General features: G+C 42.7%; 1 protein-coding gene across 2 annotated transcripts in view; it reads right to left on the bottom strand.

Moving 5' to 3' along the window:
- LOC137439577 (homeobox protein cut-like 1) overlaps window positions 1-25,545 on the bottom strand; it is a 436,829-nt gene that overhangs the window by 105,919 nt on the left and 305,365 nt on the right. For both annotated transcript variants that reach the window (XM_068135458.2, XM_078768104.1), the window contains exon 5: window positions 2,263-2,395. In XM_068135458.2, coding sequence (XP_067991559.2) covers window positions 2,263-2,395 — 133 coding nt within the window. The remainder of the gene's footprint in view (window positions 1-2,262; window positions 2,396-25,545) is intronic.

The raw sequence follows: 25,545 nt of genomic DNA, 5'->3' as shown, positions 1-25,545 counted from the left end.
ACAAAAAAAGAAAGAAAGAAAAAAAAAGTAGAACATGTCTTCCAATCTTGACAAATCTCACATTCTCACGATGTCTCTCCGAAAAGACCGGCTCGAAGTTCTGTAACTACCCTCTCATCCTCCCATTTACTTTCTCAACAATCCTCTCCGAGAAGTTCTGTCACTTTTTTTCTTTCGAGAAGCTTTTGGGTCTCACTATCTGCCATGATCTTTCCTGGGAAAACCACATTTCCAAGCTGGCCTCCAAAGCCAGTCGCCGACTGGGCATCCTCCGTCGTGCAATGTCCTTCCTTGGCACACCTGAGCATCTCACCACATACAAAGCTTTCATCTGCAGCTTGATGAAGTACTGCTCTCCACTCTGGGATGGTGCTCCTGCCTCACACCTAGCTTGGCTTCACGCTGTAGAAACCAAAGCTTTCAGAATCATTGGAATCTCCCGCGATGAAGCTGAATCTGAGGGCCTTTCACTCGCTCACCGCAGGCAGGCTGGTGGTCTTTCTGTCTTCTTCCGACTCTTCTCCGGCCTAGCTCCCCCTGCTCTGTCCCCCAAATATTCCTGCAGGAAGCACAAGATCTGCCAGCAACCCTCTTCTGGTGAAACTGCCAAATCAAGACTCTCTGCTCACCTTCACTCTTTCATTCCTCTTTTCTCTCACCTCTGGAACAATCTCCCACACCCTTCCCTCCCTCCAGGTTTTCAAAACAGCTGTTCATCACCATCTCTTATCTTCCCTCATCCAAAACCTTGATCTTTTCTACCCCCATTTAAACACCCCAAATCCACCTCTTTCAATCTCCGACTAAATTACTGAAATTCCTATTGGTGTTAATTTGCTTTATACCGTATACCCCTTCCCCCCTTCCCCCAGCCCTCTCCCTTCCACAGATCTACTAACGTCCCTGTTCTCTACTGTTGTTGTGTGTGTATGCTTTCCTATCTCTCCCCCTCTTGTCTCCCGCTCCCTTTATTGTACGTTATATGTGTTCGTGCATGACCCTGGTGTTGGGCTAGCGGCTAGGGTGCCAGCTTAGGATCCTAGTATCCTGGGTTCGAATCCCGGTCGATCGCTGAATTAACGCCAGGGGGGTTGACTCAGCCTGTCATACCTTCCGAGGTCGGCAAATTGAGTACCAGTTCACTGGTAATTCCCTGTTTGTCGTAAAAAGGTGACAAAAAGGCTTGGCGGCAGGAAGGGCATCTGGCCGTAAAACATTGCTTCAAAAAGGGGACCAAAAAAACAACAACAACCACGGTCCCCGAAAAAGGCCAACCCCCGCTTGCGGGGAAAAATGGCCTCTAAAGGTGGTTTATATGTGTTCGTGCATGTTTTCGTGTTTAATGTGTTAGCTCTTACATGAGCCTCGACTCTGCATACAAAAAAAAATGCTGATATGACAATTAAAATGTATATTTTTCAAGATAGCCCAATCACGACACAGGTCGAGCCTGTGTGTATAAGCTTATATATGAATATATTTAACCAAAGAAGCATGCTGACCCTATGACATAACACTGACATCATGTACATAAATTATGCCAACACATCACTTCCAAACTAAAAGGCATCTGTATGGCACTCAAGCCTTTGCAGACTGCGATTAAAGATATATATATATATACGTATGTATAGATGTTAGATTATTAAGTTCTCAATGAACTCTGAAGAGGTGACAAGTTTTGCTGGTTATGAGCAAGATGAAAAGTTGATTGTGCAAGATTTTGTTATGAAGCAAAGAGACAAGGAGTTTACTTGTGGAAATTGCCTTTGATTCCCAAAAAGATGCGGACTTTAGACTTTGAGTGTTGGGTGTACCAGAAATGTCAGTGTGACTACTTTAGCTCCCATATAGTTTGAGTGGAGTGCTACAGATAGTGATTAAAATATAACACTAACACAATCCAGAATGGCAAGGGACAGCTGTAGGTTTGAACAATGTCCGCTGGCTCAACCACCATGCTGCCCTACTCAGAACATGTTAATCAGACCATGTTATCGAGTCAAAAGTCCATGATAATTATTTTATCTAGCCTCTCTTCATTCACTATTGTGCAGGGTGGGAGTGTGTTAATGAAGGCGATAATGGAGCTCCCAGGAGATATTGTGGGTGGATACAATAACACTTTCAGGTACTGACTAGCTCTGATAAATGATTGCAGACATTAAACAGGTACCTGCCTTTTGTACGTGTGTGTGTGTGTGTGTGTGTGTGTGTGTGTGTGTGTGTGTGTGTGTGTGTGTGTGTGTGCGTGTGTATTACCTGTCCCGGTCGGCATGCTCCCGCTGACAGGTGACTTCCCGCTCCAGCGCTTCGCTCAACTGCTGATTCGCAGCCTCAACATCCTGTAACCGCTCAAGAGTCTCCTCCAGACGCTCCAGATGCAAAGTTGGATCTAGGAGCATTGAGTAAGGGTGTGATGGTGACCAAGGATAAGAGCAAAGACAAGGAACGAGAGAAAAATCATGGAAAAACCATGAAATACATTTTGTTTAGCCAGCATACAGCATCATGCATCATCAGAAACTTGCAGGTTTGACATTGAGGCTGGAGACTGCTGACTGCAGGCTTAGATGATCAAAACCAGGTAGCATCTCTAGCAGGGCTGAGTTTAGCAGAGCACAGATCCAGATACTATAATTCTAAACCAATTTGGCAACCCAAATTGATATCTTGCCAGATCTCAATAAACACAATGCCCAAGTTAGAATGTAAAGAAAACCAAACAACAGAGAGGAAATTGCAAGATGGGTAAAGGGGTAGCCTAGCGGTGAGGACATATCTGACAGGATGATGGAGAGGCAGCACATTAAACTTTGAGCTATCCAGTCTGTTTGATTCTTGGCTCGACTATAACATTTTGGATTGGTGCTTCAAAAGGAGAATGCTGCATCAAAAAGTGTGCTGTCCTTCAGATTGACATTACGCTGAGGACCCATCTGCTAGCAATATCTGGGAGAGGTTAAAATATTAAAATAGTAGGCGAGTTATCACCGGCACCCTGAATGAATTAAAATTCCTGTCCAAAGCCTCAGGTAGCATGTGGTCTGGTCTGCTCGGACATTCCTAAATACCAAGTTACACTGCTTGCTACACCGGAGTGTGGTTGCTGTGCGGGCAGCAGCTCTTCCACTGTAAACAATTGAATACACCCAGGTGTTCACACATCACATGAGAATGGCCATCTCTGGCAACGAAAAGCAACTATTACTAAACAGTGATGAGGACAATGAACTGGTGTACCAGAGGTGGTGATTTAAATCTGAGTGGAGACACAAGTATGAAGATTTCTAAGCATCTGGAAATCACGCTCTTTCAAAAAAACGAGCATATTGCTACCAGATTTTAAATTATTTTAAAACACCCCCAGATGTGTCAGCAACAACCTTCATGGAGCAGGTAATCTGCAAACCTGGTCTGATCTAGAAGCCCGATTTAGAACAGTGGGTGAATCTTACTTAACGCTCCCAGGGAAACCTTGGGCTGGGCCCAAAATTCTACCTATGAAAAGTCAGTGCCATCCATATACCCTTTATCGATTTAAGAATAAAACAAACAAAACACATGATATTACAAGTTTTCACAACAGAAAGTGTCACAGCTATTAAATAGCAACAATATGAATAATTATCATTTGTAACTTATTTCCTTCCATAATTTGCTCTACTCCTAAGCCCTTGCTTTCCAAATCAGAAGTCTTGTTTCCCTAGTCAGCAGAAATTTCCAAGCTGGCCTCCAGAGCCAGTCGCCAACTGGGCATCCTCCGTCGTGCGAAGTCCTTTCTGGGCACTTCTGAGCTCCTCACCACATACAAGGCTTTCATCCTCAGCTCAATGGAATACTGCTCTCCCCTCTGGGCCGGTGCTCCTGCCTCACACCTAGCTCGGCTTCACGCGGTTGAAACCAAAGCTTTCAGAATCATTGGAATCTCCCGTGATGAAGCTGATTGCAAGGGCCTTTCTCTCTCTCACCGCAGGCAGGTTGGTGGTCTTTCTGTCTTCTACCGACTCCTCTCCGGCCTTGCTCCCCCTGCTCTCCCCCAAATATTCCCGCAGGACGCACAAGATCTGTCAGCAGCCCTCTTCTGGAGAAAGTGCCAAGATGAAGACTCTCTGCTCACCTTCACTCTTTCATTCCTCTTTTCTCCCGCCTCTGGAACAAACTCCCTCACTCTCTTCAATCCCTCTCCTCCCTCCAGGTCTTCAAAACAGCTGTTCACCACCATCTCTTATCTTCCACCATCCAAAACCTTGATCTTTTCTACCCCCGTTAAAACACCCCAAATCCGCCTCTTTCAATCCCCAACTGCTTTCCTGAAATTCCTAGAAAAGTTAATTTGCTTTATACTGTGTACCCATCCCACCACCCCGAGCCCTCCCCCTTCCACAGATCTACTGACGTCCCTGTTCTCTTCTGTTGTTGTGCTTGTGTGCTTCCCTCTCTCTCCCCCTCTTGTCTCCCGCTCCCTTCATTGCATGTTTTATGTGTTTGCGCATGTTTTCATGTTCAATAGGTTAGCTCTTAAACGAGCCTCGATTCTGTGTACAAAAAAAACAAAAAAAAACAAAGAAGCTCAATGGATAACAGTTGCTTCACAGGTTACATATGATCATTAGATAAACAAAGTGACAATTCAGCGGTAATCGCATGGATAAAAAGGGAGCGTTTGGTGTAAATAGTCATATTTAAGAATGGTATAGCCTGAATGTACATGTTGGATGTACAACATAACCTTTGAACAAAATTTGGTAGGTTAGGTGTGTGACAATGACGAAATGATTAGATTTTGGTGAGGATCTGCATCCCGATGCAGATAATAGAATTTCTCAAGTGATTCTTCACCATTGAGCGATCGGGCCAAAAACGATATATAGCACGATATCTCAAAAAGTTATGGACGGATTATGACAAAACTAGGTGGATGATTTGGGTAGTTGACAAGAACAAGCTGATTAGATGTTGGTTCAGGTCCGGATGCAGATCCGGCCTGTCAGTGGGATACAAAACGTAGACTGTTCAGCCTGGCGAAGGTAAGCGCTCTACTGAGTGACATTCTAGTTTAAAATGTATTAATGGACATTTTAGCTTGTGCGCTAAAGAAATACAAACCCAATGATAGCAAACAGAGGTTATGTTGCAATAGCAAACATGATTTTACATTGTGAACTTTGTGAATATTGTATATTAAAATTTAAGTTCATATCTGAAATTAAAGCGAGTTTAACTTAGCTTTTTTATACAATATTGTATTAAATTAATTGTATTTCATAGATAGGATGATGTTTTAATAAATCAAGCGTAATCCTTTTGAAAAATAAAATAAAACGTTTTTGCTCTGCAAAATGGAAAGAAAAAGGTGAGTGAGGTCAATGGGCAATGCACTGAGGCAATGCACTGACAGTGTGGAGGTGGGAGAACACATGGACACAACAATGGTATGAATGAATAGAAGGGGGAGAGAGAGAGATAGAGAGAGAGAGAGAGATAGAGATAGAGATAGAGATAGAGATAGAGATAGAGAGAGAGAGAGAGAGAGAGAGAGAGAGAGAGAGAGAGAGAGAGAGAGAGAGTGTGTAGGAAACATGACAACCTGCAAATAGATGGGGAGGGTTAAGGGTGTGTGTAAGATGGTAGAAAAGATCATGGGTATGGATGGAGAATGAGCTGAGGTGGTGGTGCACTGCTAACGAGAAGTACTAGAGGGAAGAGTGGGATTTGAACAGACTGCGGAAGAAGGTCTCACAAGCAGGAGAGGAGCTAGTCAAAGGTGAGCTAGAAGCTTGATTTGTTTCACAAGGGTATTCCCATCATTATTCCCTTATATGAAATGATGCCTCATGGTGCTCAGAACTCAAGTTCAAATCCCATAAGCTTATATTTATATGCATTTGTTCATTGTCTACTAATGTCCAAGCAAATTCACAATCATGTCTCCTCATGTCCATCCAAGACAAAATAAACGAGACCAGCACTCGGTAGATCGCACACCTCCACCAGACTGAACAATTTACGTTTTGTTATCCGGATCTGGCTATGAACCTGAACAAATCTCGGTTTGTTCTTGGCACCCAAGCAAATCATCCACCTAGCTTTGTCATAACTCTTTTTGATATAGCCACCACTTTTTGACCACAACCTTTGACCACAAAGTCCACAACGTTTTGAAATACCATGCCATATACCGTTTCTGCATGTATTTCTCCATAGTGAAGAATCACTTTTTTTAAAAACAAAGAAAATTCTCCTCTCCAGATCGAATCGTCTTCAAAATCGATTCAACTCTTCCTTGTCACACACCTCACCTGTCCACCAAGTTTCAACCGAATCTGTCCACAACTCTGAGATATCCTGCTCATAGACAAACAGACAAACAAACAGACAGACAGGGGTGAAAATGTAACCTCCAGCCACCTTCGGTAGCAGAGGTAACAACAGAAACAAACTAGAACGGCACTCAGTAGAGAGCATACCTCCACCAGGTGAACAGTTTACGTTTTGTATCCCAGAGTAGACCAGAAAATCACAATACAGAATCCCATTTAATCGAAATCATCCGTCCACAACTTTTTGAGATATCTTGCTCACAAACGGAGACGGACAGACAAACAAACAGACAGACAGACAGGGGTGAAAACATTACCTCCTTTGGTGGCGGAGGTAATAACCACGTGGTTAGAAATCACCTTCTGTCGAATGCATTGGTTTTAAATTTATTCTAACAAATGTATATTTTAAAATTAAGCCTAAGTTATTTTATAATCGAGTGCAGACAGGGGTCAAAAAAAACAAAAAACAACAACAACCACGGTTCCCGAAAAAGGCCAACCCCCGCTTTGCGGGGAAAAATGGCCTCTAAAGGTGGTTATTATATATATAGACAGGGGCGGCGGGGTGGCTTCATGCTATCATACTGATCAGTGGCACAGTGCAAGATAATATTAAATCAATCGGACTGCAACTTGTCTTGTTTGACATAAAATCAATGGGATATTTTTCAAAATGTATCGGTCTGTGTCAGCTTGCCGACGACAAAAACATGTTCCTGCTAAACATGGGATTTGGATCAAAACTGCTGATTAACTTCGTCCCCATATCACAATGGCCACAAGATGACCCTTTAAAATGAGATTTTTGAAGAGGAGTTTCATACATCTTCCAAAATGTCAAAAAACAGCCTTTAAGGCCAGTGCTCAAATAAGCATCAGATTTAGATCAAAGGTGGTGGATAACATATTTTCGAGACCCAGTCCCAGGTGAATTACAGGTGACAATGGTCTCATTATTATATATCTCGACAGATTATTATATATCAAAAAGGTTTTCCACTTTTTTGAAATAGCGACTTCTTTCCTGGAAGTCCGAGCAGTGTCCATGTGTTTTATACCTCTCCCACCCCCAACCCCCTTCCCGTGCCTCCTCCCCCCAAACCCCCTCCCTCCCACAGATCTCCCGATGTCCCCGTTCTGTACTGTTGTACTTGTGTGCTTCCCTCTCTCTCCCCATCTTGTCTCCGGCTCCCTTTATCTTATGTTTTATGTGTCCGTTTGTTTTTTTTGTGATTAATGTTAGCTCTTACACGAGCCTCGATCTTGTAAACAAACAAAAAAAAATGTAACACAGACAATTCTAGGCAGCCCTTCATGATACAACACCCTGCCCTTGTAGCACTAGGACAGCAGTTTGTAATTGGCATCCATTATGCTGGCAGGCATACTATCCCAATTGTGCAAACTACCACTGAGCAACTATATTATGGAACACCTGGGAGAATACGATGGTTGACAAGTGATGAAGGAGGTTGAAGGGAGGGCTCTCAATATTGCCATCAAGGCTTCTCTGACATCTGAACTTGAAAAGAAGCAAGCGCATTTCGAGATCTTAAAGCATAATTTATAATCGTGTGGTGTGTGTCTATACTGGATGTATACTATGTGCATGTGTGTGTGTGTGTGTGTGTGTGTGTGTGTGTGTGTGTGTGTGTGTGTGTGTGTGTGTGTGTATACTATGTGCATGTGTGTGTGTGTGTGTGTATACTATGTGCATGTGTGTGTGTGTATACTATGTGCATGTGTGTGTGTGTATACTATGTGTGTGTGTGTGTGTGTGTGTGTGTGTGTGTGTGTGTGTGTATACTATGTGCATGTGTGTGTATAGTGTGTGTGTGTGTGTGTGTGTATTACACACCAGGAAGGAAACGCAAAGAACAGGCAAAATGACAACCTGTGAATGCAAGACTAACACACCAAACAGTACATAATACCATACAGTTTCCATTCAAGCAAAAAAGCTGCTTTCTTGTTACCTCCGCCACCAAAGGTGCATGGAGGTTGTGTTTTCACCCCTGTCTGTCTGTCTGCCTGTTTGTTTGTAAACAAGACATCTCAAAAGGTTTTGGACGGATTCGGACGATATTTGGCAGAAAGGTAGCGTATGTGACAAGGACGAAATGATTAGATTTTGGTGAAGATCCGGATTCGGATCCGGCTAGTAGATTTTAAAAGTGATTCTTTACCATTGGGAGATCGGGCCAAAAACGATACATAGCAGGATATCTCAAAAGGTTGTGGACGGATTGGACGAAACTTGGTGGACAGGTTGGGACTGTGACAAGGACGATTCGATTCGATTTTGGTGAAAATCTGAATATGGATTCAGATATGATATTTATTTAATTTTGTAAGTGATTCTTCACCATTGAGTGATTGGGCTAAAACCAACATATAGCACGATATCTCAAAAGGTTATGGACGGATTTGGACAAAACTTGGTGGACAGGTTGTGTGTGTGTGACAAGGAAGAATCAATTAAATTTTGAATTGAAGATCCGGGTCCGGATCCAGCTAGTAGAATTTTTAAGTGATTCTTCACCATTGGGAGATAGGGCCAAAAACGATACATAGCAGAAAATCTCAAAAAGTTGTGGACGGAAGATTTTGATTAAATGTGATTCTGTATTGTGATTTTCTGGTCCACTTTGGGATACAAAATGTAAAGTGTTCACCTGGCGGAGGTATGCTCTCTACTGAGTGCCCTTCTCGTTTTAAAATAATGTTTGTGTAATCAAAAACTGTAGATTTTATTTTGCAATATGTTATCTTTACTATAAAAGAGATGTTTGTCTGTCTGTCTGTGTGTTGCCATTTTTCTCAGAGATGGCTGAACGGATCTTCATCAAACTTTCAGAGGTTCATCAGTGAGTGCCGCGCAGTGTTGTATTTTTTAAATTTATTTAATTGTATTTTCTTAATTGCTCCATAGTGCCTAAGCCTTTATAGCTTTATCTGCACGTGAAAGATAATATAAAATGATCCTCGACCCCATTCCTCAGTGGGTGTAGGGAAGTGTTTTGGCCCCCACAAAAAAATTGAAAACAAAATTTGATTTCTTCAAATTAAATAAATGTATTAAAACAGCGTCGGGCATAGCCGGCAAAATATTAAAACAGCATCGGGCAACACTGGCTACCCCTGCTAGTTTGCAAAATAAAATAAAATATCATTGAATTTGAGAGAAGAAACTTTTTTGGAATCCGATTTCGCAGTTTTTCTCTGTGATGAATGGGCATTTCAGAATTCGGCCATGTGAGATGTTTGCAAGCAGAATCATTCAGTCTTTTCACCAAAACGGCACACAATATGGTATTCCGAAAGAGTTTAAAACACATAGATCTGAATGAAGATTGTTGTTTTGAATTATGAGTGGACCTGAATATAGACAAGTCATCAGGATATTTAAAAGAATGTTCGTAATGCTATACGGTTGTGAAAACATTGTTGTAATAAGTACTTTGTGAACTGCCTGAGGCTTTTGTCCTTAAAAAATATATGTGGCATTTAAATTTTTTTGGCTGATCGGATAAAGATTTTGATCAAATTTGTTTGGTGGGAAACAGGATATACGACATAATAGGAAAATGTGACATTGATGATGAAAAATGCTAAACTAGAACGGCACTCGTAGAGCACAAAGTCTCGCCTCACACGCTGACTCCAAACAAAAATACCATCGTTAACTGCTATTATGGCCTATATATCCGTATCCACCATGCACACTATTATGCCACAAAGATATTTGGCATTGGTTATGAACATCATACATTTAATTCTTCACTCACATCAGGTCACATATCAGATAAATGAAGTTTCAGATTTTTCGGATAAGCAATTCAATTCAACCAATTATGGCTGGAATACGACTTCACACATGAAATCATTGTTATCACCTGATATACCCCATGGGGAGTTGATGACATATGCCAAGTTTCATTTTTTTGTTGAGCGGTTTCAGAAAAATGATGTCCAAATATTTCCCTTTAATCTGATATAGCTGTGACCTATGACACTTACAATGTGACCTATGACATCAAAGTTAATAATAAAATATTCCACAAGGGAACTCCGTCCTATGTTTAAAGTTTTGCATCAATCGGACAAGCGGTTGCAGCGAAAAGCATTTTTAAAGCAAATATATATAGAAGCGGACACACACACACACACACACACACACACAATTAATTGTACAGTATTGGTTGTTCCTAAACTTTAATATGATTTAAAGGATTGCTGTAAATGACGCTAATTTCACAACGACCCATATTCAACTTTATTTAAATTGTAAACCTCAAAACAAAGTTCCCTAACCTAAAAAAGAACATTAACTTGTAAACAATTGACTAGTTTCGCGACTGCACGGATCATCGGCTGGGCACCATTCTTCCTCGTGGTTGCGATCCTTTCAGTCCAGGACCTCTCCAAACGGCGGATCCATAACCTCGGTCACGAATCCACATCAGTAGATGGTACATCAGTAGATCCACGACCTCAGTTGCGTCCAGGCAGTCAGTCAACCCATCAATGCAACATCACTTATTCCAACTTTACTCGTTAGAGGATTTAATGTATTATCACATAGTTATAACTCTCCCCCCACATTTCATTATATGATAATACATTAAGTCATGCACATCTTACCTCAAACATAATGTGTCCACCAACCAGCACGACCACACCACCTACCTCTGGATCAAACATTTCAAATATTTTCAAAATTTCAAATATTCAGTCACTTATAACGTTTTTTTACATGCTACTGTCTCCTAGCAACCACCGATTCCTATCAACATTGTGGTATATTTATTTCTAATAATGTAATGTATTTATACAAATATCTCATTAACAATATTTTTACTATCCATATTGTATTTTATTAATTCGATTTTGTGTCATTTGTGATATTAAAGAAAACTTGTTTTAATCTGCCAACACACACACAGACACATGCACAGACAGACAGACAGGAGCGTTGCAATAGTCTCGCATCCCCTTCAGGGCAAGTCTAACAAAAAATATTCGTTAAGTTTGTTTTTCAATACAGACTTTCGAAATGACGTAATTCGTCCCGAAATGCTCAGCATGCATGCACAGAACCCCTTGGCAGCAATGTTTATTTGAGCATGGTAAGGTGAATTCTTCCATGGAATGGCTCACAAAGCTTATAAACAAAGTCCAAAAGTTTTGGAGAAGTATCTGCGAGAAATGGGTGTCTCTGAACAATGAAAGAGTTGGAGAACTTTTAGTCAATGAACCAGTCAAGATGTTGGTACCATCTGAGGGGGCAAACATCTATTGGTACTAAGTTATTGGTAGGGTCAATATAGGTAACATAATATGTGATAACCTTTCCAGAAGAGCAGTTTAGTCTATTTATTTTGCATTCTTCCATTTCAACATGTTGACGGTTTGATGTATTTTGCGAATATCACCCAATGTGCTTATGGAACATCCCCGTGAAGCTAATGCCATCCAGTAACAGTTCAAAAGTATCCAAAACAAGTTGTTCACATTATTACAAGTAACTTTCTCCCCATCTACAGGCACACATTGGAGTTGGTTTTCAAATCTAGGCTCACTCGCACATTCGATTTGGATGAATTTGGGGGATTGATGAATACATATATAATTATATATGAAATATTTAGGTCACCAATTGGATCAGCTAACCAGATGTACCTCGTTTGCAGGAAAGCAAAACGTATGACCGTTGAGATTTTCAGCCCGTACTGCAAACTCCTGATGACGTAGACCGGTGCAAGGCCCAGAATGTGGACGGGTGCGTACTACGACCATCTCTGCCAGAGAGTGGACTCTGCACCTTTCAGGATTACCTCATGTGAATATGGAAAGCTTGGTGATTTATTTAATGGACGTCTGCAGTTGGAAACCCAACATCCAGGCAGACTTCCAAAGAGGGGGACCGTATCTGGTTTGGGTGCTTCTTAACAACGATAGCAAGGTCATATCTGGGGCTTGTCAATGCATAGTGTAGGATTAAAATGATGATATTCACTATTAATCGGGTTAGGGGGGCAGCGGGGGCAGTGTGAGCTGTTATAAATACATTGTTTGTTTGGTTCCTGGGCCACAAGAGAAACTAGAACGGCACTCGGTAGAGAGCACACCTCCGCCAGGCTGAACAGTTTACGTTTTGTATCCCACTGATCGGCCAGATCTCAATTCAGACCTGAACCAAAATCGAATTGGCACATTCCTGTCACCTAACCAACTCATCCACGTAGTTTTGTTACAGGTTGTCCACAACTTTTTGAAATACCATGTTATATATCGTTTTTGGCCCCGTCGCTCAATGGTGAAGAATCACTTTAAAAATTATCGTATCGGGATCCGTAATCAAATCTTCACCAAAATGGAATCGATTCATCCTTGTCACACACACAAACTGTCCACCAGGTTTCATTCGAATCCGTACATAACTTTGTGAGATATCGTATATATATATCGGCTTTAGTCCTATCACTTTTTTTTTTTTTTTCTTTTTTTTTTTTTTTTTTTTTTTTTTTTTTTTTTTTTTTTTTTTTTTTTTTTTTTTTGTATACAAGATCGAGGCTCGTGAAAGAGCGAAAATTAATCACACAGAAAGACAAACAGACACATAAAACAAATAACATCGGGAGCGGTAGACAAGATGGGGAGAGAGGGGGAAGGACACAAACACAACATTTGAGAGCAGGGACCGAGAGACATGGAGACATCGAGAGATCTGTGGGAGGGAGAGGGCTTTGGGGGGGAGGCATGTGAAGGGGGGAGGCATGTGAAGGGGGAACTTATTGGTGAAAAATCAATTTTAAGATTCTCTGACCCAGATTCGGATTCAAATCTTCACCGAAATGTAATCATTCTTCCTTGTCACGCATCCAATCTATCCACCAGGTTTCGGCTTAATTTGTCAACAACTTTTTGAGATATTGTGCTATATATCGTTTTTTGCTCTTTCTGTCAATGGTGAAGAATCACTTAAAAGATTCTGGATCCAGATCTGGATCTTCACCAAAATCTAATCATTTTGTTCTTGTCACATACCCAACCTCTCCACCAAATTTCGTCTGAATCCGTCCACAAATTTTTGAGATATCCAGTTCAGAAACAGACAAACAGACAAACAGACAGACAAACAGACAGGGGTGAAAACATAACCTCCATCCACCTTTGGTGACAGATTATACACTAGATTTTTGCATCTATTGCTAAAAGGAGAAGCATGTGTGTGTGTGTGTGGTGTGGTGTGTGTTATCCACTGACACGGATCACTAATTATATTAACAGGAAAAGGTAGGAACTCGACACCTCATATCCACGAAAATTTCTCGTGTCTACATATATATAACAAGAATGGCTGTCCATTCATCCGTTCCCTGTTAGGCTGATTGGCTGGTGTGAGGCGAGGTGCACTGTGATTGGCTCCTGGAAAGATTATCATATAGGATTATTAAAAGCTGATATTCAAAATCTGATGACATATTTGACGATCAGAACTCATGGCCGAAATAATTAAGTCGAAATCCCGAGTGAAATCAGAACAAAATTAGGAAAAAACGATTTAAAAATAAAACTAATTAAATTATAGGCTCCACTCGAGGTGAGGTAAATGGCTCCAAAATTCATTTTTTTCACTCTTGGACATCAGTCGTGCTCCTTTTGGATTCGGATTCTCCTTTTATTAAACATTTTCAACGTATAGTAATACATACTGGTACAACATGGATTCACAGTTTGATTATTAACAGTGCGTTGAGGGATGACCTCGGCATACAGGATGAGCGGGATGACCTCAAGGTACCTCCACAGGCCACACTCGCCTCTAAGCTGTCCAGCTATAATCTATCATCCCGGTGTTTCAAGAATGTGTAAATCATCAATGTGTGTGCCATCCCTATGGTGGACGTTAAACTGGGTGTCCCGTCTCCCGACATTAGTTGGTGGACGTTAAACATCCCCACGGTGTCCTTCACGAAAAGTGGGGGAGCGGGATGTGAGGGGAGTGAGAGGGAAGAGGGGGAGCGGGATGTGAGAGGGAAGTGGGGGAGAGAGAGAGGGGGAGAGGAAGGGCAGGGGCGGATCCAGGGGGGGGTGTAGGGGGTGCGCACCCCCCCCCCCCCCTTCGATCCAGGATGAGGGTGCAGGCGGTGCGACTCTGCTGAACTGTTGGACCAGGGAAGAATGCAAGGAACTGCAGAAACTTCCAAGAACGCACGAAATGCCGTTTCTGACGATCAATTTTTAAAAATGTATTGGGGGAGAACCCCCAGACCCCCTTTTATCCCCCCCTCCCCAGCGCTATAGTTTCATGCACCCCCCATCTTGAAATTCCTGGATCCGCCCCTGAATGGGGTAGGGGGAGAAGGGGAAGGAGAGAGACGACGGGATACTTTTGCATCTATTGCTAAAAGTCAGTTTAAATGTGCCTTAAATAAAAAACGAGTCACTGAGAACGCACACATTGCGCATGCGCGAAAGGCCTCATTGGCATTATACGTCATTTCAAAAGTCCCATATTGATATTTGAAAGGGACCCCTCCTGAGGGCGTTGACCCCAAGCCAGTATCTGGTTAGGCTTAGCAGAGCCGAGCCTAGGCAGTCAGGTAGAGGTCACACTCATCCTGTGTGTTACAAACACACTGTGTCCAGGAAATGAATCTCCCACACTGGGTATATGGCCATGATATCCCACAAACTTCCAAGATTTTCAAATTAATACTGAAAAAGACGAAATTTGTGTGCTGGGGAAATAAATTGAGAACATCTCTGGTTATGTTGATGCAGGTAGCCACAACTTGGGGTCAGACGTCAGTGGTAAAGGCGACATGGTTGTTGGTGTTGTATTTTTTTCCCCTCTTGTATAATGCATGGCACAAGAAGAAGAACAGAGGGAGGGAGAGAAAAAGAATGGGATTGAACACACGAGTGGGAGCATAATGCAGCCCACTCCAAGTTCCCCAGCTCTTGCAGACTTCATTATGAAGTGTGGCGCGGCCGGGCTCCCCGAGCGAGCGATTACGCGGTAAAAGGCTCCGGAGGGTAATGTAATTAGGCTGTTACATCATTAACCTCCGCCGCCCCCCATTAGACAAATGAGGCGCGATTTCGGAGCTAATTATTCATCCGGCAATTAGCGTGGTGGAGCGGCCAACCGCTGGGCCAAGAGCCTGCTCGGCTGCAGTGGAAGATCGCTCCGAGGAAAGACTCAATCACTACTTGTACGTCCCTCTTTCTCATCCTCTTCTTCCTCTTCCATTAACCACAAAGCTACCTCCTATTCAACTTATTAATGTTCACATCGGGGTTTTTTTCCTTCTTGTCTTAATATTTCGTTCCTGACGTATGTCCAAACCCTCCCTACCTGCCAGGACAAGGAATACAAGTGAGGAATTAAAACTAGACAAACTACAACGGCACTCTGTGGAGGGCATACCTCCACCTGGTTGGCCATATCACTCAATGGTGAAGAATCACTTAAAAATTCTACTAGCCGGATCCGGATCTTCACCAAAATTGAATCGATTCTTCCTTGTCAGACACACAACCTCTCCAACAGGTTTCGTCCAAATCCGTCCATAATTTTTTGAGATATCCTGCTATGTATCGTTTTTAGCCCTATCTTCCAATGGTGAAGAATCACTTAAAAATTCTACTAGCCGGATCCGGATCTTCACCAAAATTGAATCGATTCTTCCTTGTCAGACACACAACCTCTCCAACAAGTTTCGTCCAAATCCATCCATAATTTTTTGAGATATCCTGCTATGTATCGTTTTTAGCCCTATCTTCCAATGGTGAAGAATCACTTAAGAATTCTACTAGCCGGATCCGGATCTTCACCAAAATGGAATCGATTCTTCCTCGTCAGACACATAACCGGTCCACCAAGTTTCGTCCAAATCCATCCATAACTTTTTGAGATATCCTGCTATATGTTGGTTTTAGCCCCGTCTCCCAATGGTGAAAAATAATTTACAATTAAATAATTCTCATATCCGAATCCATATTCAGATCTTCACCAAAATCGAATCGAATCGTCCTCGTCAGACACCCAACCGGTCCAGCAAGTTTCGTCCAAATCCGTCCATAATTTTTTGAGATATCCTGCCATGTATCGTTTTTGGCCCCGCTCTCCCAATGGTGAAGAATGACTAAAAATTCTAGTAGCCGGATCCGAATCCGGATCTTCACCAAAATCCAATAATTTTGTCCTCGTCACATACGCTACATCTCTGCCAAATTTCGTCCGAATCCGTCCACAACATTTTGAGATATTTTGCTCACAAACGGACAGACAGACAGACAGACAGGCAGGGGTGAAACTATAACCTCCATGCACCTTTGGGTGCGGAGGTAATGAATTACTCTGAAGTGGATGGTTCACACAGTGTACGCACATCTCTTATGGCTGCGGTGAAAAGACTTGACCGTTGCATCTTTTGATGATGAGCAATCGACTTGATACGTGATGTTCTATCTTTTGATTTGAGGTTCTACTTTTGTTGTTGGTTGCATGCCACCAACCATGTTGGTTGCATGCCACCATGCCTCTTGTTGGTTGCATGCCACCGTCGGATTGACCAGACGGGAAGTCACGGTATTTCTGTTTGTGCAAAGGCTGACATGCAGCCAGCAGAGGGAGCAGGTGGAGCGGGACGACAGTTGGAATGATCTTTCTCTTGAAGTGTCAAATGGATCGGTACCAACTGGTTTATGATAACCGAAAGCGCAGATTTCATTTGTTGCGCCCCTTGTACATAGTACGAGTGAAGCAGCATCGCTTGTGTGCTTGAATTTTTACTTTTCATGAGAAAAAGTGTTTTTCTTACAATTAAACGAAACTCAAACCGACAAAATCTGAGAATGTTATTTTCAGACGTTATTGATGCTTCAGTCACATTTGGCTCGGCGGCCGTAGGGTCTAAAAAATCTACGGCCACTAGCAATTATAGGGCGGCCGCAGTATTTCCACGGTGACACAATGTTGCAGTCACATATGTTTTTATTTTTCGGGTAGCCGCACGGGGTATTTAGAAATTGTGGAGACCGAAAACGTGGGGGTGCCGTACGGTCTTTGATTTGATGTCGCACGGTGACCTTAGGGCGTCCCTGCGGCGGCCATAGAATTTTCAAGGCAGACGCAAGGTAGCCTCAAGGTGCCCGCAAGGCGACCGCAGGGGGGCCCTAAGGCGAACGTGCGGCCAGACGGACGGTAACGAGTGGATATATATACCAGTTCTGTTTCATATGTATATCATATCTCATATCGTCATGGCTACGGCTTGTCGAATTGCTACGGCCAACCTAGAAATGAAAAAAGTTATAACTCCGCGCTATAATTCCACGGCGACCCCTACGGCTTGTAAAAGATAGCCATACGCCCTAGGGCCACCCTGAGGCCACCTCAGAAACTCTGCGGCCGCCGCACGTTTCTATCAATTTAGGGGGGTACGGCCGCCGTATCCTAGCCGTAGAGCAAATGTGACTGAGGAGTGAACATTCATCGTTACTAAAACAAAAAGCGGCAAATACAAACTCGGTACCAATTCGTAAAAACAGCAATGTGTCTTGCCTTTGTGAATTCTTGCTCGGTGGTGCGAAACATACGACTTAAACACGTTTCGCAGCAAATAAGAGAACAATTCAATATTCGGATCTGGTAATTAGAAGTTTTTGAAATTTGAATTCAGCAACAGCAGTAACAGCCTCACCTTCATAAAGCAACAGCATCGGGCCTTCATCCTGCCATCATGAGGCACGTCCCTCGCAATGACTACAACCCTTATGCCAAAACACGCCCCTCACACTGACCACACTTGCTCAACCTGCCCTTACTTGTAACAAACTTTGTTTGTATGGTATTAACTTCTCACTCGGCCCTGTTCAGTGCACTCGTTTGGCTGGCCCGTTACTCAGTTCAGTGACCGGTACTCGAGCGGTGCGGTGCAAGGTGCAGGCTGAAGCTAAGTCGTGTACACTTTTAATACAGTGTACATCCAAAACCTGCTTTTCGATCACTACATCACCTCGGATAGCGAAATGAAGGTGCTTTCCTACCGAGTTGGCTGTTGCTTTTTCCGATCCTTGATGTATTATGATGCGATTATAAACTACCGCCGTGCAAACAATCCACCGCATCATGAACGTCATCATCCTTCAACGGAGACAGTAAGATGGCTCTTTATCTGCATTTCCTTGCGCTTCAACAAAAGTTTGCCTATGCTGAGATGTCAAGGCCAAATCCCATTTTAAACATCTCTCTATGGACACAATGAGGCAGCATCGGCCCCTTACCTCCGAAGATCCCAATGATCGATTTCTTTGGTACTCAAACCTCAAAAGATAAAACAAATCCTCATTTGAATAGTCATCACATGCTTTTTGTTCCGCACTGACCTGTCTGTTTGTGCAGATTAGTTCTTCGTTCCACGCCGCCGATACTCATTTGCTTTCTATTAATTTCTCACTCCTTAACAAAGTCTTGACACACTCTTCTAATATACCAATGGCGTTTGAAATTCCGTAGAGCTTTCTAGCCAGGTGTCACATATTTCACCGGACTCTTGCTTGCTGATCCAAAATGGCAGTGTGGATCAAGGCGAAATGGTGCTAACCTATCTTGCAAACCTCACAAAGAACATTTTTATGTGCCGATGTTGTTTCTCTGTTGAAAAATAAAAACACCTCCATTGTCCATGACACAATGTCCTCTGAACAGTTCCATCCATATGCAGCCACGTGGAAAATGGATGAAGACGAATCGTGGGATTTGTGCTTTATAGTCGGCAACAGCAACACAAATCGGAAACAAAATATGTCCCTGAGAGACAACGCATTGTCTGCACACAACAGTCGACAGCCAAGGCCATGACTGCCGTGTTTCTGTACCTTCTAACCGAGGGGCATTACCAAAGCAGGTGAGTTCACCCCCACCCTCTACAGCTCTTTCTCTCACGTCTCTGCCCATTTCTACAGTACTGATATCCTCTCTTCCCCTCCCAAAGGAAAAAAATCAATGGAAACTTGTCTTTGATAATGTCTGCCCCTTTACAAGCCCCCGCGTAGAGGGAGGGTGAGCGGCTGGTCGCCGTGGGAACAAAAATGAGACGTCCCCTCAATGGCTGGCCTGACCGATGCTAAACCAATTGTGGCCTGAGCTGCATGGGCCAAGATGACCAGTTTTTATCCACTGAAAACCTCCCAGGGACGCATTTTAAGATGAGAGAAGAGAAAAAGTAGCGGCTCGTGACTTGTTCATGTTGAACATGCGCTCCACAGCGACCGCTGGACACCACAAGGCCTTCTCTAAAATCGGTGTACCATCGGCTAGGGAGTCTAACATTGGTGTACCATCGGCTAGGGAGTCTAACATCGGTGTACCAACGGCTAGGCCTAGGGAGTCTAAGATCGGTGTACCATCGGCTAGGGAGTCTAAGATCGGTGTACCATCGGCTAGGGAGTCTAACATCGGTTTACCATCGGCTAGGGAGTCTAAGATCGGTGTACCAACGGCTAGGCCTAGGGAGTCTAAGATCGGTGTACCATTGGCTAGGGAGTCTAAGATCGGTGTACCATCGGCTAGGGAGTCTAAGATCGATGTACCATCGGCTAGGGAGTCTAACATCGGTGTACCATTGGCTAGGGAGTCTAAGATCGGTGTACCATCGGCTCGGGAGTCTAAGATCGGTGTACCATCGGCTAGGGAGTCTAACATCGGTGTACCATCGGCTAGGGAGTCTAAGATCGGTGTACCATCGGCTCGGGAGTCTAAGATCAGTGTACCATCGGCTAGGCCTAGGGAGTCTAAAATCGGTGTACCATCGGCTAGGGAGTCTAAGATCGATGTACCATCGGCTAGGGAGTCTAACATCGGTGTACCATTGGCTAGGGAGTCTAAGATCGGTGTACCATCGGCTAGGGAGTCTAACATCGGTGTACCATCGGCTAGGGAGTCTAAGATCGGTGTACCATCGGCTCGGGAGTCTAAGACCAGTGTACCATCGGCTCGGGAGTCTAAGATCAGTGTACCATCGGCTAGGCCTAGGGAGTCTAAAATCGGTGTACCATCGGCTAGGGAGTCTAAGATCAGTGTACCATCGGCTAGGCCTAGGGAGTCTAAAATCGGTGTACCATCGGCTAGGGAGTCTAAGATCGGTGTACCATCGGCTTGGGAGTGTGCGTATATGCCGGCGGCAATTTGCTTCAAGGCCACTCACAGGGGGATAATGGAATGTGGGAGCGAAACCGCGGAACACCCAAAACCCGTGTGAACTCAGCGCGCCGAGACATGGCCATCTGCATAATTCCCTCCCGCTCCACCGCACAATCTAGGTCAGAACATCGGGTACGCTGCGTCTGGCTGCCAAAAACACCCGGCACGGAACCCGCCCAGTGGAGGATCGAGATCGGCAGCCTGTAATTAGGGACTCGACCGTGCCTTCAGGGGACTGTGGAATGTAGCCAGGCCACCATGGCTTCCTAGGTCCCCTCCCTCATCCTGCGTCTCACCGCCCATACTCTCACCAGGTCAGCTTTTGTCTCGCCACAGGATCCAAATGAACTAGGCTTCTCTAACAACAACAACAAAAAGGGACATTGCGTGAAATGTCCTTTTAAAAATGGACCCCTTATATACCTCCCCACCCAGACCTCTTCCACCCCCCTTCCTCTCCCCCAATCACTTATAAGGATCCCAAACACTTCACCCCACTCATTGCTTCCCAAACACGTGGGAGCGACAGGAAGCATGACCAAGGCTTGTAAAGAAAGACAGAGACAGATGCTAAGCCTGATTAAAAGGGGACTTTAAAACAAAGACAAACATGTCTATGTGAAAGTTGAAGAAGTGTCACAAATGTGTAATGTTTATGATTCAATATTAACATCTTTTTCTCTCCCTCTCTCTCTCTCTTCTCAAAATAACAATGTCCTTCAAATAACTTTGTGTACCGACAAGCTTTACGTCTGTGCATAACCATCTATCTACGTTTAAACACTCCAAAGGTTCTCGGAGGAAGGAAGTTAAAAAATCAAGTCAAATAAGTTTGAGCTTGGCAGACGTCTGTTCGGATAAACGTGAAAAAGAAATAATCAGCTGATGACAGTACGGGGTGTTCGCGAAGAAAAAGCCACTGGAATTTGCAAAAGCTCGATATACTGACGTCTCATTTCCAAAATCATGTGAAGTTCATGTTAATCAACAACTCCAAAGTTATTCTCTAACAATCTCCTGCAAGCCTCTACATGCCTCCATCATCAGCAATCATGAAATACATGAAACATAAAAATGATCGGAACTCCTTGTACTAAAATCAGCAACTGGGGGAAAAAAAAAAAATCTAATATCTGAAACAAAAAAAGAGTAATTACCGAAAAGAAGAGGAAAAAATACTGTGAAAGAAGCCGGATTTTACAGATTTTGTATCAATGCAATCAATGAAAATTTATGGCAATGTTGCACCTCTCTTTCGTAAACACCTGGTATGAATATTTTTAAAAGAAGCAGCAGGCAGTAAAATTGAACAAACATTTGCTTCTGACAAAAGTATGGTATATTTCCTTTAACAGTTGAAGTGTAGGTAAGTAATCAATCATTGGTAGATGTGATGAAACAGACATTTTTACTTTTTCCCCTCACATCTGGAATGGATGAAAGCAAAACAAAAGTCTCACAACCTTTTCCTGGATGGTTGTCTGAAATTCCAATTTGGCGACATAGCTCCAATGCAAATAATAATATAACAATGAAATATAGCCTGGTGTTGGGCCAGCGGCTAGGGTGCCAGCTTAGGATCCTAGGATCCTGGGTTCGAATCCCGGTCGATCGCTGAATTAACGCCAGGGGGGTTGACTCAGCCTGTCATTCCTTCCGAGGTCGGCTAATTGAGCACCAGTTCACTGGTAATTCCCTGTTTGTCGTAAAAAGGCGACAAAAAGGGTTGGCGACAAAAAGGGTTGGCGACAAAAAGGGTTGGCGACAAAAAGGGTTGGCGACAAAAAGGGTTGGCGGCAGGAAGGGCATCCGGCGGTAAAACATTGCTTCAAAAAGGGGACCAAAAAAAAAAACAACAACAACCACGGTCCCCGAAAAAGGCCAACCCCTGCTTGCGGGGAAAAATGGCCTCTAAAGGTGTTTTTTTTTTTTTTTTTAATGAAAGATGGGCAGGTGCGTAAGAGTGGCGAAGCTGTAAAGGGAAAAGTGAAAACAGAACGACACATAAAGTGAAAATCAATGTGACAGTGACATCAAGGTGGAATGTGACAGACACTGCAAGATAGAATGTGACAACTAAAGTGAGGTAGAATATGACAAGAATGAGTGAGACTGCAATAGTAGGGTGGAATAATAGGAACAACAGGGACTGCATCAGAAACTGAGAACGAGACTGTAAAAGAGATGATGAGAGTGAGAAGTAAGGAGAGTGCAAAAGAAATGGCAATGAAGACGACGACAGCAAAAGAACGAGATACTGCATGAACAAGTGCACAGGAGAGCGAATCTGAACAAAACTACAATAGTGAGGTTCAGGAAAACTGTAAGAATGACAAGGGATAATGTGAGAGTGAGGAGGGAAATAGCAAGATCAATGAGGATGAAAACTGCAAGAGCAATGACAGTAGAGACTGTGAGAGAAATGGTAGAAAGTTATGAAACAGAAAACACTGAGACTGAAAATGAGTTCAAAAGTGGGTTTAAAGGAAATAGTGAGAGTGAGGCCACAATAAATAATGAAAACTAGATGGTATTCATAGAATACATACCGTGCACAGTCAACTTGGTGCGAGCCAACTCTTTTGTTTTTCAAGGGTTTTTTATTTGATCCAATATGGCTGCCACACCACGTGAGCGATGGCATCATAAATTTATATTCTCTAATATAATTGTTGTGTAGATCACGCTCAATACATTTCAAACTGATTGTCCCTGTCGAATTATGACATCATAATTAAGGCACCAATGACATCATCATTAACAACACTTATTCCCCATGCAGAGTTCTTTACAATGAGCCACGTTTAAATTTTTTCCATGGAGCGGTTTTGGAGCTATAGAGGTGCAATGTTTTTTCAGTTTTTCCAAGATGGCGCCTGTACCACGTGACATATGACATCATAATTATTACTAAAAAATCTACAGGAGGAGGAAGGCGCTCCAATGGTCAAAATTTCATGTCCATCGGACTAACAGTTGCAGAGAATTTTTTATTTATTTCACGTCACACGTACGCACGCAATCGAATACCTTACCATGCTTTTCCCTTTGTGGGCGCATGGTAATTAAGTTGACAGAGAAACTGCAATGGAGACTGGACCAATAACAGCAAGAGTTGACTGTGCTATTGAGCCAGCAAGGAAAATTGCAACTGCAGCAAAATGGAGACTAGAATGCACCAGCCCTGGAGAGGCTTGGGCAATGGAGAGGGCACCACAATGATAACTAGAACGCCACTCAGTAGAGCGCATACTCCCGCCGTGGGCCAAGTTGGAATAGAACGATTTCACAAAAGTTTGAGGGAGTAGTTCAGTGACAACACAACACAAGACAGACACTGCACAGATATATATATAGAATATATAGAAGATAATGTAAAACAAAAAAAAACAAGGCAATTTCACTTAATAAAGATTTTCGGATTCAGCGTTCAATTCTATATAAGTGAGTGTATTTTGAGGCATGTGCGACTTCAAATAAAATTGTAAGCCAGGAAAAACGTTCGTTTCATTCCTTAGGGATACAACATGTAAAACTGGCCCAAACGTCAAAACAAAACTCGCTCATTTTAAGTCGCACAAGCTAATGCGATCACTCATTCTTCTGGGAAGAATCCCCTGCACATGCCTGTCACACTTATAACTCAGCTAATTCTTTATAAGTTCATCAAATACTGACACCGCGATTGACATTCGCTGAGGTAAATGTTGATATCTCTTCTGAGGTTAAAAACAAACAAAAAAAAAAACAGTTTTAAAGCATTATATGCATCAAACAATACATATTATGAAACGGGGAAACCTTATACACACTTTGGTGGTTTTAAAATGACAGAATATGTCTTTATTAGAAAAAAAATGAACATTGAAGACGACGCTGCTAAAAAAAAATACACCGCTCTAACGCATAACCACGAGTTTAAACTACATTTACAACAAATATGAAAACTATTTTCATATCATAATGTTAATTAAAAACACCTCACAGCCACGTGATTTAAAAACACCTCACCACCACGTCATTTTACACCTCACCACCACATAATTCAAAATACCTCACCACCACGTGATTCAAAACCACCACCACGTTATTAAAAACACTTCACAACCACGGAAACAAAAGTTTCAGGGAGTAGTTCAGTGACAACAGACACTGCCCAGATATGTAGATATAAAGATAAATAAACCTGGAAAATCACAGAGCCAGAATTATTTTTTGGTCTGGAAAGCCCATGCGAGGTTTCTTCTTCTTCAGGCACTCACAACCCTAGGTGAATATGTGATCTTTTTAAAAAAAGTTCGAATTTTGCCAAATCTGTTTTATTCGTTTGTTAATATACCTCAGCCATTGACAAATCTGGAATTATAATTTTATTTGAGGTTCAAATTAACCCGGGACATTGTGTCAAACGATGCCTGCAAGTCTGTTCATGTGATAAATAAATTAATCGTCCACAGTTGAAGACTTCTTCTTCACGCAATAACAACTTCCAGCTTCCAGACCGTACATCCAATCATCTACAAATTTTGCACACTTGTTACTCTTCATGACTTCTACTACAGTATGAAGTTTCACGTCGATCAATGAAGTGGTTCAAGAGATATAAATGTTTTTATTATTTGCGTTTAATTAACGATATCTGCCAACCCACGTGACCTATCACAAATTCCAAAAGGGCATTTTAGTAGACTGATATGCTGAACAGATCTGTGAAGTTTCCCCTCGAATGGATCACAAATGAGGGAGGAGCTAGGTTTTTAATGTTTGTGCTTAAAAACGTCATAACTCTGAAACTCTGATGCATGATGTCATGCTCGCTGACTTTTTTGTTCGTCATGGGTATGCGATTCTGCCTGCAAAGTTGGGCCTCGATCTGTTCAGGTGATTTGGAGAAAATTGGATTTTAGTGTTTTTCACTCAAAACAATATGGCGGCCGAACCACGTGACCCGTGACGTCATAATTACCATTAAAATATTCTGCAGACCGATTCCCTCCTATG

Source organism: Myxine glutinosa, chromosome 14 (assembly GCF_964187855.1).
Source record: "Myxine glutinosa chromosome 14, kmMyxGlut1.1, whole genome shotgun sequence".
Classification (NCBI taxonomy): Eukaryota; Metazoa; Chordata; class Myxini; order Myxiniformes; family Myxinidae; genus Myxine; species Myxine glutinosa.
Note: the sequence above shows the minus strand (reverse complement) of the source record. Positions and strands in the feature narration are given on the sequence as shown.